Source organism: Bombyx mori, chromosome 8 (genome assembly GCF_030269925.1).
Source record: "Bombyx mori chromosome 8, ASM3026992v2".
NCBI lineage: Eukaryota > Metazoa > Arthropoda > Insecta > Lepidoptera > Bombycidae > Bombyx > Bombyx mori.
The window spans coordinates 7946550-7963748 of record NC_085114.1 but is presented as its reverse complement, the minus strand read 5'-3'; the positions used below and the strand labels follow the sequence as shown (position 1 = coordinate 7963748).

The 17199-nt window shown below is 37.1% G+C and overlaps 2 protein-coding genes across 2 annotated transcripts in view; one reads left to right on the top strand and one right to left on the bottom strand.

Annotated features, from left to right (window-relative positions):
• LOC101744340 (uncharacterized) overlaps positions 1-17199 on the top strand; it is a 99580-nt gene that overhangs the window by 34923 nt on the left and 47458 nt on the right. The gene's annotated exons all lie outside the window — the stretch shown is intronic.
• LOC134199254 (uncharacterized) lies at positions 3063-9819 on the bottom strand. Its single transcript, XM_062669717.1, has 2 exons — positions 9109-9819; positions 3063-4936 (listed from the first exon to the last, which is right to left on the bottom strand). Exons 1-2 carry the CDS (start codon positions 9117-9119, stop codon positions 3190-3192), a joined length of 1758 nt encoding a protein of 585 aa, XP_062525701.1. The 5' UTR covers positions 9120-9819; the 3' UTR covers positions 3063-3189.

Genomic DNA, 17199 nt, shown 5'->3' with positions numbered 1-17199 from the left:
GGTCACGGCGGACGACGCAGCAGCTTTTCTCGCCAGTATAGGCGACACGGGAGCGGCAGGCACGACAGAGGCTGCGGTGCTCAATGCTCTGCACGCAGGTACAGGCGACGCAGGAGCAGCGAGCGCGGCGTAGTCCTCGAGAGGGCTCGCAGTGTGATTGGCCTTGAAGGCCAAAAACTCCGAGGCGAGCTGTGGGTGGCGAAGTCGGAGGAATTCCGCGAATACAGCGTCCATGATCGCTGAGTACCCAGGTGGGGCGGCCCCGGGTCTTGAAAACACTCGCCTTGCGGCGAGGCCCCAACTTCTCGGACCTGAGCGGTTCTATTGAACACAGGTGGCAATGCGGCGCGATTACTACAGGACAAAGAAAAAGCACAACAAAACAGAAATTACGAAAAGAAACAAAACAAATAAATACTTGCAGGAAACCACTTTGTCGGCAGATGTACCACGAACACAGAAACAACAAAAGGAAACAAAACAAATAAAAACTTCCAGAAAGAGCACTTAGTCGGCAGATGTACCACAAACACAGGCCGCGCGAACAATGGCCGGGCTAACAAAAGCCGGGCGAACAAAGACCGGGCGATCGAGTGGACGATGAGCACGTCCGCACGTGACGGGTGCCTCTATCGGAATGAATACGTGGTCTAAAGGATAAGACGTTCGGTGCATTCGTATCTTGCGATGCAGCGATGTTCGAATCCCGCAGGCGGGTACCAATTTTTCTAATGAAATACGTACTTAACAATTATCCACGTTTGACTTCCACGTTGAAGGACTAACATCGTGTAATAAAAACCAAACCCGCAAAATTATAATTTGCGTAATCACTGGTGGTAGGACCTCTTGTGAGTCCGCACGGGTAGGTACCACCACCCTGCCTATTTCTGCCGTGAAGCAGTAATGCGTTTCGGTTTGAAGGGCGGGGCAGCCGTTGTACTGTAAGCTGAGACCTTAGAACTCATATCTCAAGGTATGTGGTGGCATTTATGTTGTAGATGTCTATGGGCTCCCGTAACCACTTAACATCAGGTGGACTTTGGGCTCGTCCACCCACCTAATCATTAATATATAAATAGCAATAACTTTCCCAACTTTTAAGCTGGAACGAATGATTTCTTCGTGGCAGAAATAGGTAGAATAGTTAGTTAGTACTTACATAATGTGGTGATGTGACAATCATTAAAAAAATGTTTTATAGCCGAATTTTGGACTTTTTATTCATTTTAGATGATAGTTCTCATATGTATTAAATATGCACACTTACATGAAACTTACATTTCTGATTCTGTATTTTTTCAAGGCCCCATAGCCTTATAAAACGCATCAAAGGTTTATTTCTCGTTTCTTTAGTTTTCCTTTTTTGCATCGTCACTCTCCTGACGTGCGTTTAAATTTTGAAATCATTAGCCAATGTACTGTAGATTTATTCTTCCTAACCTTCCTCTATAAACTTAAAACTTCAGATATCAAATAAAATTGCATAAAATATAATCACAATTGAGTAAATCGTACGAGTGATTATAAAAAAAATCACGATCGATTAAGTTCATGTCAAAGACAGGTTTTTGTTATTTTAATATTATGTACCTAAATTACAAATATAATATCAAGGGCTTCGGCCTGATTCGTTTTGCAGCAAAAACAATGGACGTTATTACGTAATTTAAAATAACAATAAAATGTCCTTTCATTTTTCTTTTACGAGGCCGCTACAATTTAAATAGGACAATTATTTTTTCCCCAGCCTCATTCATTTGTCAGCAGGGGAACCGCCCCGTGCCACACTTTTTACTCTAGATCATTATCAACGCTTATTTACTCATTAATTTGTCACTGTCCACCAAATTATCTTGTCTCCCTCAGGGATCAATGACTCAATTTGTATGTTTTTATGTGGCTATATATTTTTTTACATTTTTCGGGAAACTGCGCCAATATTGTTAGATTTGAGACAGACCCGCAAAATTATAATTTGCGTAATTACTGGTGGTAGGACCTGCTGTGAGTCCGCGCGGGTGGGTACCACCACCCTGCCTATTTCTGCCGTGAAGCAGTAATGCGTTTCGGTTTGAAGGGTGGGGCAGCCGTTGTAACTATACTAAGATCTTAGAACTTATATCTCAAGGTGGGTGGCGCATTTACGTTGTAGATGTCGATGGGCTCCAGTAACCACTTAACAACAGGTGGGCTGTGAGCTCGTCCACCCATCTAAGCAATAAAAAAAAGGGTATTATTTATAATTGTTAAATACGATTTTTATTCATGCTACGCAATTATTTGACGATGATGACGACATTTTTTGTTCTTATTTTTAAAGGAAGTAAGTAGGTGAATAGTCTATGCTGTACTTATAAATATTATAGCGAAAGCAGCCGACCCCTTTCGTAGGTGTAGGTTACAACTGCATTCTCGACACGGAATACAAGGCTACTTTGTGCCATAAATAGACAGGGACGTGATTCAAAATTTCGCATAAAGCTTTTTGTTTTCTTTAGATGATGATGCTTTGATGTAATGAATGTCTAATGTAAACTCCGTCACGTCAACTTGACGTCAACAATGACCAGCCTCGTCATGATTTTTTTTTTTTTATTTATTTATTAAGTTGCACCAACAAAGTGATCATCAATACAAAACATTGAACAATTGACAAAAGTTCATGGCAGATGTCACCTCAATTATAGGTGCAATCGACAGTGCATTAACATAAAAATATAATATATATGACGGAGGAGAAACGCTGAAGGAATGTTTTTAAAAAGTGTGACGTCACCATTGCTGACGTCACGGTCTTTAAGTTCTCGACGATGACTCATGTTTGGGCTTCCAAAACAAAACTTCACGAGAACTGCGTATATTGCACGAGAAGCATAACAACGTTACAGAGAGATCCGTACTGTACTACGGCTCGGACACGAATGAATAAACGCTAGACAGCACGGCCGTATTTATAGCACTTCGTACACGTCAGCGTGTTTACAAGTATTAAACACGTGAGCGTGTTTACAAGGTAGTCAAGTTGCGGGCCACGCGGAGTACGTTTTAAAAAATAGAAATTATATTTTATGAACGTTTATTCCGTACCAAATCTGACTTAAGACTAACTTATTACTAATCTTAATCTAACGGGAAGGGCATCGGACCACCGGTCCAGCGGATGCCGTCGTCTGCGAATTCCACAATTCAGCAGTTGAGTTCGCCGAAGATCTGCCTTTGCAGACATGCGTCAGCAGAGGTGCCCGACGTAACTCCTCCCTCCTTAAGAACGGAGTTCTCTGTTTCAGGAGAACTACGTACTGAAATCTTACAAAATTTCATACGGAACTTATATACTAAGGCACATAACATGAAAGTTATTAAAATTACATAGATGCAAAGAGTCCAAACGCTAACACTTTTCACACGGATAATTGCCTTTTCACTGTTTTCACAACCACTAACACTTTTCTTCAGGGCGAATGAGAGGATCTTCAAGTCTGTAAGATCGACGTCTTCCAGGTGCACTGGTTCTGCAGTTTTTATTTTACTCGTTGAATCAAGTAGGGGTAAATTGAGCATCGGTGATTTTGTATATTCTACATTTTCCACATTGGTTTGGCGCATTTTCAGAGTTATATTTCGGATCTTAATTTCACAGGGGTCATCAAGGGTGAGTATATAGGTGCCTTGGATTTTCTGTCGGGATATTTCTTCAGGACAGGTTTTGGTGAGTAATGTCTCATCTCCAGCGTATAAAATCCATTGGTTTTGTTGTAGAATCTGAATTTTGATGTCTTCTATAATTACTGGAATTTGAATGCATGATTTCACGTTTTCTACGTACATCATTAGATCAGTTATGCAGGGGTCTTGTATGAATTGTAGCATCTCATCGTTAATGCAGATGAAGCTGGCCTCGTCGATTTCCTGGCATGGCTGGGCAAGCAGTCTGATCTTCAACCCTTTCGCTAAGAGGTAGGGATATTTTGGAAGGATAATTACTGTGGGATTTTTAGATACGGGCAATGGTATTAGCTTATAATAGATATAGCTTTCCTTTTCGATCAAAGGTATTTCCAAAACGTAGGTAATTTGGCTCTTCTTAAAATAAGCCTTAAGTGTTATCGTTTGCTCTATCTTAACTAAATTTTCTAAAATAGGGGTATAAACTAATTTATCTTTCTTATGAATATTTTCAAGTAAACTTAATAATTTGTTTGAATCAATAATGGATTGATGTAATATTCCTAATCTACTAAGTGCAAAACTAGTTTCTATTTCACTTAGTTTAACGTGAATCGTCTGAAGGTTATGGTATATTTTATTGTATGCGGATATGATTTGAACTTCAAAGTGTTCAATTCGTAAATTTTCAGTATAATTTTGCCACAATGTTGCAATTTCTCTATTCAATCGAATGAGGTTTCTATTTAAGGTAATGGTTGAATTAGATAGAATTTGCACCATTTCAGAGATTAACGTTATTTTTTTATCATTAGCGTCTTGATCTGATTTTACTTCACTAATTAATTTATCGTATTTTATGGCATCATCGTGATCCAGATTTCCTGTAATGATTTTAATTAATGATCCAATTGGGTTAATCAGTCCGCGTTTAATTTTAAAGGTAGGAGTGATTTGTTCGAATTTGCTTACTGTTAAATTTTGCATATAGTCTACTTGTTCTCTTACATCTATAAAATTATAAGTAAAGTTCTTAATAAACTTAACACTAACTAAACTATTTAGTTCCCTGAAACATTGAATATTAATATCTAAGTCTTCTCTAATAGGTTTAAAGTCCAATACTCTTGCTATTATCCACTTGTCTTTGCTCAAAACAGCAGTGCCTTCCCTGACGGGTAAAACTCCGGGATTGTTATTTAATACCTGAAGTTGAAGGGCGTGGACTTGCGTCGTCATGATCGTCATCAGGAGGACGCGGAGGTGCCTGTGAAGGGCGTTTAATGTTTTTTAGTGGAACTTTTGTACTGCGTTCTTTTATTTGAACGGGAACTGTGTTTCTGACTATGTCATCTGTAACTATAGCTTTTTGGTAACGCGGCTTATCTTTGCTAATTCTTTTATTTGTGTTTTTGGAAAATATGGTGTCTCCTGGTTTAATATTAAATTCTGTTTCTCCTGCTCTTTTTTCGTTTCGTTTTTCCTTCATTTTTATTGTTTGTTCCGAAATATGTTTGTATAAAAATTTAGTTCTTTTTGCGTGTTCTTTTATTAATTGTTGTATATATTGCTTATTAAAGTCGACATCAAAAGTATTTCTAGAGTCTGTGTGACCTAAGAATATCTCGAATGGGGTGTAGCCAGTACTGGAGTGAATTGACTGATTATAGGCCATAATAGCATAGGTCATTATGGATGCTGCATCCGTGTATTTTTGTTCGTATTTAGCCAATCTATATATTTCTAGTATTGTGGAATGGAACCTTTCTATGAGTCCCATGGAGTTCGGGTTGTTAGGTGTACTGATGTGTAAATCTATTTTGTAAAATGCTAAGAGTTCTTTTAGAAGTGCATTATTAAATTCTGTACCGGGATCCGAGCTAATTTTTTGGGGTATCCCATAAAATGAAAAGTATTTTATTAGGGCTCGTACTACTTCAGGAGTAGATCGGTTTGTAATTTCTAGTGCTTGTCCCAGTTTGCTGAAGGCGTCAATAATAGTAAGATAGTAATGTCCTTCGATAGTAAATAAGTCGATAAAAAGTTCTTCTAAAGGTTTAGTCTGTGTCTGTGTTAATTGTAGTGTAGGTCTGAGGGGTTTCCTGTCATATTTCATACGTTTACATACTTCGCAAGAGTTTATGACACTTGAAACGGTTTGTTCCATTTTATGCCAAAAGTATGTGCGTTTAATATGTGTAAGTGTTTCTCTTATACCTCGGTGACATGTTTTACCTGTATGATATTTTTCAACGATTTCCTTTTGTTCTAATTCATTTTCAATAAAAACTACTCTTTTAGTGCATTCGAAAAATTGTACCATTTCCTTTTTGAATAAAAAGATTACTGTTTCTGTAAATTGTCTCCTATGTTGGTCATCTTCGAAATAAATGAAGTATTTAGTATTGTTCTTTATATATTCCTTAAGAAACTGTTTAACGAGGTCAGGTCGATTAACTGGTAGGTGGACTTCTAAAATTCTTTGTTTTTCTCTAGACAAATTTTTAACTGAGAGTTTGTCGATAAGCCATGTATAGACTAAAATTTGATTTGGTTTTGTATCTATGGCTTCTTGTAAGATAGGAATACCTTTCGATTCTGTATCTTGTGCGGAATGAGCAGTTTCTGTGTTACTAGGTGAACCTTCGGATGCGGTCAGGGTGGAACTAGAGTATGGTATTGAGTAAGGTGAGCGACAATGGGCTGTTAAAGTTCGCTCAGAGTCTGTGTCGGAAATAGACCTAGTTTCTAAATTTTCCTCGGGTTCTCTACGCAAATTTTCTATTTCTTTAATAATTTCTTTTACATGTTTATTTCTATTTCTATCTTTGTCAACGTTTACTTTCAATGAGATATTATCTTTGTCTAAGGCATTTATTTTAATACGCGATAAGGCGTCTGCGTTATTAGCGTCCATTTTTTTTGGTACTAGGTGCACGGGCGCACTCCAGGGTGAGTGAGAGTGAGTTACTATATTATTTTCTAACATTTTCTCAACTTGTCTATTTATTTCGTCGTTAATCACTTGGGGCTGTCTATATGGTCGTATAAAAATAGGGTCTTCGTTACGAGTGCGAATGTGGTGTTTAACATCGTTGGTAAAAGTCAAGGGTAGTTTTTCAGAATAAAATATATCTTTATATTCTGAGCAGAGTTTACGAATGTATGTTTTCTCCTCTTCATTCATGTGATCTAATCGTAATTTATTATTTAAATTTTCGGTTAATATACTGTCTACGTCTATGTTTGTCATGTCAATGTCAGTTATATTGTTAATTTCACATGTGTCACTATTGTATTCAGTTACGGTTACTGGTGTAAGGAAATTTAAAGTTACTTCGCGGTCTTTAATGTTTTGTATGACTGTCGTCGCGAAACCGTTTTCGCATCTTACTATTGCACTAGGCATTCTAACTCCATCACAAAATATTTTATAATTCATTATTGCTTGTCCGTTCCGTAGGTTTGTAGGTAACCTAACTCTTTGTTCACAACGCGGGGCTATTTTAATTGAACAACCGGGATTATATATTATAGGAATTTTAGTAGTATTTGTATGTAGTAGTAAATTTTTCATATCAATTTTTGTATCTAGCTGTTTTAGTAGATCACTTCCGATTAGTCCGTCGTAACGTCCGTCTACGTCATATATATAAAATTTATGCATCTCGACACTATTAAAGGTTGGAAATAATGGTATATATATTACTTCGTCGTGCTTACTAGTTGCGTGTGTGCTAATTACTTCAAAGGGTTCATAGTACTTAAAATTTTCGAAATATTTAGTAACCAGCTTAGGGCTAATAAATGAGCGTGAACTTCCGGTATCTATCATAAATTTACCATTGATTTCGGGGATGTTAATATATGGTAATTTTAATGCGTTACAATTTAAGTTTATTATCTCGGGGGTTGGTTGTTGGTAATTATGTGAAAATTTTCTACTACGGGGTCGTATTCTTCGGTTTGATCAGTTTTTATTGTTTCAAACTCTTCCATTACTTCTGTATTACTATAATCATCGTATGAAGGGTTCTGAATTTCAGAATTGTTATAATTATTATCGTCATCGTTTAAGTTGTATAATTCGTTCATGCGTATTCCTAGTGGCTTAGCGGTACGCATACTAACATCAGTCGGTCCGTTCCTAGGTTGTAACACCTGTGGGGGACGATATCCGAATTGTTGGGGTTTATAACCGAATTGGGGGTTATTCTGATTTAACTGGGGTCTGTAACCGAATTGAGGTTGATTTAAGTTTGGTTTGTAACCAAATTGATTTTGGTTCAAAGGTGGTCGATATCCAAAATGAGTTTGATTTTGAGGTCGATATCCGAATTGTTGCGTTTGTGGTAATTTTATTTGTTTGCTAGCGGGAATTCCAAATTTAAATTTATTTTGCTGTTGAGGTTGATTTGACATGGTTGCGACATTCTGTGGAATACCGAATTTATACTGAGGCTGTGTGTTACTACTGAAATGAGGTTTTATTACATTTTTATCTGCAAACTGAAAATTGTTGAACGGTTGAGGTCTAGGAGCCATACACTGGGTATTTTGTTGTTTTAACATTTTGTTGCGTGAACTATATTGGAACATAAAATTAACTTCTTCTAATACTATACTTAGTGCTTTTTCTAACGAATCACATCCTTTTAATCTAACTATACGAAGAAGGTCCTCCGGTAAATTATATAAGAACACATTCATAGACATATTGTCATATATTATCACTTTACTTTTACGAAGGCTATCATCCTGTATTAAATTTACTTTTGCAATCAAAGTACTTTTAATATGCTGTATTCTATTACAGAAATCTAGATACGATTCTCCGTTATTAATTTTTAAAGTTTCTAATTCTATTGCAATACATTCTTCCGAACGTGGATCTCCGAAATGTTGTTCTAAGGCTGTTTTTAATGAGTCCCAAGTATCTAAATCTTGTCTTTCACTAATAAGAGCTGCGGCTTTCCCACACAATCGGGATGTCACAACATGAAATATATATAAGTCCTGTTCTCTACTATCATCTACACGACACAATCGAATTACATATTCGCATTTTCTAATAAATAAATTTAATAACTTTTCGTCACCATCGAATTTGGGGATGACGTTAGCAATTTCACGTGGTATCTGAGATATGTTGAACATGTTAATTTATTTTATTAATTAATTTGTTTAAATAAAATTGAAATAATTTTAATAAGTATGTCGTATAAAATTTTGTAATTCTTATAACTAAAAGTAAATTTCAATATTCTTTAATTTTATGTATTATATGTAATTTTATTAATTTTACACTTAATTCCTAGCTAAAAGAAAACTAAAAACACCTTTCGAATTTTGGAAATAGCGCTCTGTCTTCTAGAAAAACGTATAACTATTATACTAAGGAATGGAATGGAATGAAAATAGCGATTAGGGTCTACTCACAGACTGTCCATATCCTCGGGGTGAATCTCAAGCAGATGGTGGTGACTTCCGGAGCTGTTGTGGTCGTGGTGTCTTGACGAATTTATTTTGTTCGAATTTCCGTTAAACGCGTAAAAACGTACGTCGCGATTACTTCAAGATTGAGTTCGCGATCGCGGAAATCCTACCGGCTGCGCCAGTCAAGTTGCGGGCCACGCGGAGTACGTTTTAAAAAATAGAAATTATATTTTATGAACGTTTATTCCGTACCAAATCTGACTTAAGACTAACTTATTACTAATCTTAATCTAACGGGAAGGGCATCGGACCACCGGTCCAGCGGATGCCGTCGTCTGCGAATTCCACAATTCAGCAGTTGAGTTCGCCGAAGATCTGCCTTTGCAGACATGCGTCAGCAGAGGTGCCCGACGTAACTAGGTTTTAAAGTATTGAAATTACAATAAAAGGGACTGTTTAACATCAATTTCTTATCACAGAGTAATTAGTTGATGATCAGTAGGTAAATAGTCATATTTGCGCCGACACGGCCATACTGACAGGCGGTGCGCGCTCTGCACCGGCCTCGTTGATTCTCGTAGGTTTTTCTTTGATTCTCATTGACCTGCAGGAATAAAAAGTTTCTCTGAGTAGCGCATCTGTTATACTTGCGTTACTTGTAACTATGTAGGTTTGAGACTTATTAATGCGATTTGATTGTAGGGTTCTCGGCGGTTCTCGTAGATTTATTTAAGGTGTTCGGATAAGGATGTAGTGGGCGTACACTGTGGTACTTATGTAGTGGGCGTACACTGTGGTACTTATGTAGTGGGCGTACACTGTGGTACTTATGTAGTGGGCGTACACTGTGGTACTTATGTAGTGGGCGTACACTGTGGTACTTATGTAGTGGGCGTACACTGTGGTACTTATGTAGTGGGCGTACACTGTGGTACTTATGTAGTGGGCGTACACTGTGGTACTTATGTAGTGGGCGTACACTGTGGTACTTATGTAGTGGGCGTACACTGTGGTACTTATGTAGTGGGCGTACACTGTGGTACTTATGTAGTGGGCGTACACTGTGGTACTTATGTAGTGGGCGTACACTGTGGTACTTATGTAGTGGGCGTACACTGTGGTACTTATGTAGTGGGCGTGCACTGTGGTACTTATGTAGTGGGCGTGCACTGTGGTACTTATGTAGTGGGCGTGCACTGTGGTACTTATGTAGTGGGCGTGCACTGTGGTACTTATGTAGTGGGCGTGCACTGTGGTACTTATGTAGTGGGCGTGCACTGTGGTACTTATGTAGTGGGCGTGCACTGTGGTACTTATGTAGTGGGCGTGCACTGTGGTACTTATGTAGTGGGCGTGCACTGTGGTACTTATGTAGTGGGCGTACACTGTGGTACTTATGTAGTGGGCGTACACTGTGGTACTTATGTAGTGGGCGTACACTGTGGTACTTATGTAGTGGGCGTACACTGTGGTACTTATGTGGTGGAATTTTAGCAATCAAAAAAAATAAAAACTTATCTTTGAGTGTTGATTTTGTTGCTCGACCATGCTGATTTGTGAAGTAGATGTATAGGCTCATCGGCTGTTGCTGGGGGGTAGTCTTCTTCCGCCGATATGGTTAAATGGTCTCCAGGTTGTTGCTGAGCGGAGGCGGCATGTGATCCCACTTCTGATGACGGAGGAGAAACGCTGAAGGAATGTTTTTAAAAAGTGTGACGTCACCATTGCTGACGTCACGGTCTTTAAGTTCTCGACGATGACTCATGTTTGGGCTTCCAAAACAAAACTTCACGAGAACTGCGTATATTGCACGAGAAGCATAACAACGTTACAGAGAGATCCGTACTGTACTACGGCTCGGACACGAATGAATAAACGCTAGACAGCACGGCCGTATTTATAGCACTTCGTACACGTCAGCGTGTTTACAAGTATTAAACACGTGAGCGTGTTTACAAGGTAGTTACGTCGGGCACCTCTGCTGACGCATGTCTGCAAAGGCAGATCTTCGGCGAACTCAACTGCTGAATTGTGGAATTCGCAGACGACGGCATCCGCTGGACCGGTGGTCCGATGCCCTTCCCGTTAGATTAAGATTAGTAATAAGTTAGTCTTAAGTCAGATTTGGTACGGAATAAACGTTCATAAAATATAATTTCTATTTTTTAAAACGTACTCCGCGTGGCCCGCAACTTGACTGGCGCAGCCGGTAGGATTTCCGCGATCGCGAACTCAATCTTGAAGTAATCGCGACGTACGTTTTTACGCGTTTAACGGAAATTCGAACAAAATAAATTCGTCAAGACACCACGACCACAACAGCTCCGGAAGTCACCACCATCTGCTTGAGATTCACCCCGAGGATATGGACAGTCTGTGAGTAGACCCTAATCGCTATTTTCATTCCATTCCATTCCTTAGTATAATAGTTATACGTTTTTCTAGAAGACAAAGCGCTATTTCCAAAATTCGAAAAGTGTTTTTAGTTTTCTTTTAGCTAGGAATTAAGTGTAAAATTAATAAAAGTACATATAATACATAAAATTAAAGAATATTGAAATTTACTTTTAGTTATAAGAATTACAAAATTTTATACGACATACTTATTAAAATTATTTCAATTTTATTTAAACAAATTAATTATTAAAATAAATTAACATGTTCAACATATCTCAGATACCACGTGAAATTGCTAACGTCATCCCCAAATTCGATGGTGACGAAAAGTTATTAAATTTATTTATTAGAAAATGTGAATATGTAATTCGATTGTGTCGTGTAGATGATAATAGAGAACAGGACTTATATATATTTCATATTGTGACATCCCGATTGTGTGGGAAAGCCGCAGCTCTTATTAGCGAAAGACAAGATTTAGATACATGGGACTCATTAAAAACAGCCCTAGAACAACATTTCGGAGATCCACGTTCGGAAGAATGTATTGCAATAGAATTAGAAACTTTAAAAATTAATAACGGAGAATCGTATCTAGATTTCTGTAATAGAATACAGCATATTAAAAGTACCTTGATTGCAAAAGTAAATTTAATACAGGATGATAGCCTTCGTAAAAGTAAAGTGATAATATATGACAACATGTCTATGAATGTGTTCTTATATAATCTACCGGAGGACCTTCTTCGTATAGTTAGGTTAAAAGGATGTGATTCGTTAGAAAAAGCACTAAGTATAGTATTAGAAGAAGTTAACTTTATGTTCCAATATAGTTCACGCAATAAAATGTTAAAACAACAAAATACCCAGTGTACGGCTCCTAGACCTCAACCGTTCAACAATTTTCAGTTTTCAGATAAAAATGTAATAAAACCCCATTTCATTAGTAATACACAGCCTCAGTATAAATTCGGTATTCCACAAAATGTCGCAACCATGTCAAATCAACCTCAACAGCAAAATAAATTTAAATTTGGAATTCCCGCTAGCAAACAAATAAAATTACCACAAACGCAACAATTCGGATATCGACCTCAAAATCAAACTCATTTTGGATATCGACCACCTTTGAACCAAAATCAATTTGGTTACAAGCCAAACTTAAATCAACCTCAATTCGGTTACCGACCCCAGTTAAATCAAAATAACCCCCAATTCGGTTATAAGCCCCAACAATTCGGATATCGTCCCCCACAGGTGTTACAACCTAGGAACGGACCGACTGATGTTAGTATGCGTACCGCTAAGCCACTAGGAATACGCATGAACGAATTATACAACTTAAACGATGACGGTAATAATTATAACAATTCTGAAATTCAGAACCCCTCATACGATGATTATAGTAATACAGAAGTAATGGAAGAGTTTAAAACATTAGAAACTGATCAAACCGACGAATACGACCCCGTAGAAGAAAATTTTCACATAATTACCAACAACCAACCCCCGAGATAATAAACTTAAATTGTAACGCATTAAAATTGCCATATATTAACATCCCCGAAATCAATGGTAAATTTATGATAGATACCGGAAGTTCACGCTCATTTATTAGCCCTAAGCTGGTTACTCAATATTTCGAAAATTTTAAGTACTATGAACCCTTTGAAGTAATTAGCACACACGCAACTAGTAAGCACGACGAAGTAATATATATACCATTATTTCCAACCTTTAATAGTGACGAGATGCATAAATTTTATATATATGACGTAGACGGACGTTACGACGGACTAATCGGAAGTGATCTACTAAAACAGCTAGATACAAAAATTGACATGAAAAACTTACTACTACATACAAATACCACTAAAATACCTATAATATATAATCCCGGTTGTTCAATTAAAATAGCCCCACGTTGTGAACAAAGAGTTAGGTTACCTACAAACCTACGGAACGGACAAGCAATAATGAATTATAAAATATTTTGTGATGGAGTTAGAATGCCTAGTGCAATAGTAAGATGCGAAAACGGTTTCGCGACGACAGTCATACAAAACATTAAAGACCGTGAAGTAACTTTAAATTTCCTTACTCCAGTAACCGTAACTGAATACAATAGTGACACATGTGAAATTAACAATATAACTGACATTGACATGACAAACATAGACGTAGACAGTATATTAACCGAAAATTTAAATAATAAATTACGATTAGATCACATGAATGAAGAGGAGAAAACATACATTCGTAAACTCTGCTCAGAATATAAAGATATATTTTATTCTGAAAAACTACCCTTGACTTTTACCAACGATGTTAAACACCACATTCGCACTCGTAACGAAGACCCTATTTTTATACGACCATATAGACAGCCCCAAGTGATTAACGACGAAATAAATAGACAAGTTGAGAAAATGTTAGAAAATAATATAGTAACTCACTCTCACTCACCCTGGAGTGCGCCCGTGCACCTAGTACCAAAAAAAATGGACGCTAGTAATGAAAAGAAATATAGACTTGTAATAGATTACCGTAAACTTAATGAAATTACCATCGATGACAAATACCCATTACCAAATATTACAGACTTATTTGACAAATTAGGACGCAGCTGTTACTTCTCTACCCTAGATTTAGCTAGTGGTTACCATCAAATTGAAGTCGCTGAAAAGGACAGACAAAAAACCGCATTTAGCACAAATGCAGGACATTATGAGTTTACTCGTATGCCCTTCGGACTTAAGACAGCTCCGGCTACTTTTCAAAGAACCATCGATAATGTGCTGCGAGGACTACAAGGAATACACTGCCTAGTATATTTAGATGATATTATCGTCTATTCGTCTAGCCTTCAAGAACATTTAGACAAATTAAGGACCATTTTTGACAGACTTCGAAAAACCAACCTTAAAGTACAGTTAGACAAGTCAGAATTTTTGAGGAAAGAAGTTCTATACTTAGGACATACAATCACGAGCAATGGCCTTAAGCCTAATAATGATAAGATTAAAGCAGTTTTAAACTACCCCCTACCCCGTACTACTACCGAAATAAAAAGTTTCTTAGGACTAATTGGTTATTATAGACGTTTCATAAAAGACTTTGCAAAGATCACACAACCTATGACCGCTAGATTAAAAAAAGAAACGTTCAATGCCAATAGACGACGAAAAATATATAGCCGCCTTCCAAAAATGTAAAGAGTTATTAGTAAATGCCCCTATCTTACAATATCCAGACCCTGAAAAACCATATATATTAACAACAGACGCTTCAGAATTCGCTCTCGGTGCAATATTATCACAAGGAACAGTAGGAAATGACAAACCTGTGGCGTATGCCAGCCGAACTTTAAACGATGCTGAAACACGGTATAGTGTAACTGAAAAAGAATTGCTTGCAATCGTTTGGGCAGTCAAACATTTTCGACCCTATCTTTATGGTAGAAAATTTACAATTGTGACTGATCATAAACCCCTCACTTGGCTTAATACCCTTAAAGAGACAAACAGTAGACTGACCCGTTGGAGACTTAGACTATCAGAATACGATTTTAACATCATTCATAAAAGTGGAAAACTGAATAATAACGCAGACGCCTTATCGCGTATTAAAATAAATGCCTTAGACAAAGATAATAGCTCATTGAAAGTAAACGTTGACAAAGATAGAAATAGGAATAAACATGTAAAAGAAATTATTAAAGAAATAGAAAATTTGCGTAGAGAACCCGAGGAAAATTTAGAAACTATGTCTATTTCCGACACAGACTCTGAGCGAACTTTAACAGCCCATTGTCGCTCACCTTACTCAATACCATACTCTAGTTCCACCCTGACCGCATCCGAAGGTTCACCTAGTAACACAGAAACTGCTCATTCCGCACAAGATACAGAATCGAAAGGTATTCCTATCTTACAAGAAGCCATAGACACAAAACCAAATCAAATTCTAGTGTATACATGGCTTATCGACAAACTCTCAGTTAAAAATTTGTCTAGAGAAAAACAAAGAATTTTAGAAGTCCACCTACCAGTTAATCGACCTGACCTCGTTAAACAGTTTCTTAAGGAATACATAAAGAACAATACTAAATACTTCATTTATTTCGAAGATGACCAACATAGGAGACAATTTACAGAAGCAGTAATCTTTTTATTCAAAAAGGAAATGGTACAATTTTTCGAATGCACTAAAAGAGTAGTTTTTATTGAAAATGAATTAGAACAAAAAGAAATCGTTGAAAAATATCATACAGGTAAAACATGTCACCGAGGTATAAGAGAAACACTTGCACACATTAAACGCACATACTTTTGGCATAAAATGGAACAAACCGTTTCAAGTGTCATAAACTCTTGCGAAGTATGTAAACGTATGAAATACGACAGGAAACCCCTCAGACCTACACTACAATTAACACAGACACAGACTAAACCTTTAGAAGAACTTTTTATCGACTTATTTACTATCGAAGGACATTACTATCTTACTATTATTGACGCCTTCAGCAAACAGGGACAAGCACTAGAAATTACAAACCGATCTACTCCTGAAGTAGTACGAGCCCTAATAAAATACTTTTCATTTTATGGGATACCCCAAAAAATTAGCTCGGATCCCGGTACAGAATTTAATAATGCACTTCTAAAAGAACTCTTAGCATTTTACAAAATAGATTTACACATCAGTACACCTAACAACCCGAACTCCATGGGACTCATAGAAAGGTTCCATTCCACAATACTAGAAATATATAGATTGGCTAAATACGAACAAAAATACACGGATGCAGCATCCATAATGACCTATGCTATTATGGCCTATAATCAGTCAATTCACTCCAGTACTGGCTACACCCCATTCGAGATATTCTTAGGTCACACAGACTCTAGAAATACTTTTGATGCCGACTTTAATAAGCAATATACACAACAATTAATAAAAGAACACGCAAAAAGAACAAAATTTTTATACAAACATATTTCGGAACAAACAATAAAAATGAAGGAAAAACGAAACGAAAAAAGAGCAGGAGAAACAGAATTTAATATTAAACCAGGAGACACCATATTTTCCAAAAACACAAATAAAAGAATTAGCAAAGATAAGCCGCGTTACCAAAAAGCTATAGTTACAGATGACATAGTCAGAAACACAGTTCCCGTTCAAATAAAAGAACGTAGTACAAAAGTTCCATTAAAAAACATTAAACGCCCTTCACAGGCACCTCCGCGTCCTCCTGATGACGATCATGACGATGCAAGTCCACGCCCTTCAACTTCAGGTATTAAATAACAATCCCGGAGTTTTACCCGTCAGGGAAGGCACTGCTGTTTTGAGCAAAGACAAGTGGATAATAGCAAGAGTATTGGACTTTAAACCTATTAGAGAAGACTTAGATCTTAATATTCAATGTTTCAGGGAACTAAATAGTTTAGTTAGTGTTAAGTTTATTAAGAACTTTACTTATAATTTTATAGATGTAAGAGAACAAGTAGACTATATGCAAAATCTAACAGTAAGCAAATTCGAACAAATCACTCCTACCTTTAAAATGAAACGCGGACTGATTAACCCAATTGGATCATTAATTAAAATCATTACAGGAAATCTGGATCACGATGATGCCATAAAATACGATAAATTAATTAGTGAAATAAAATCAGATCAAGACGCTAA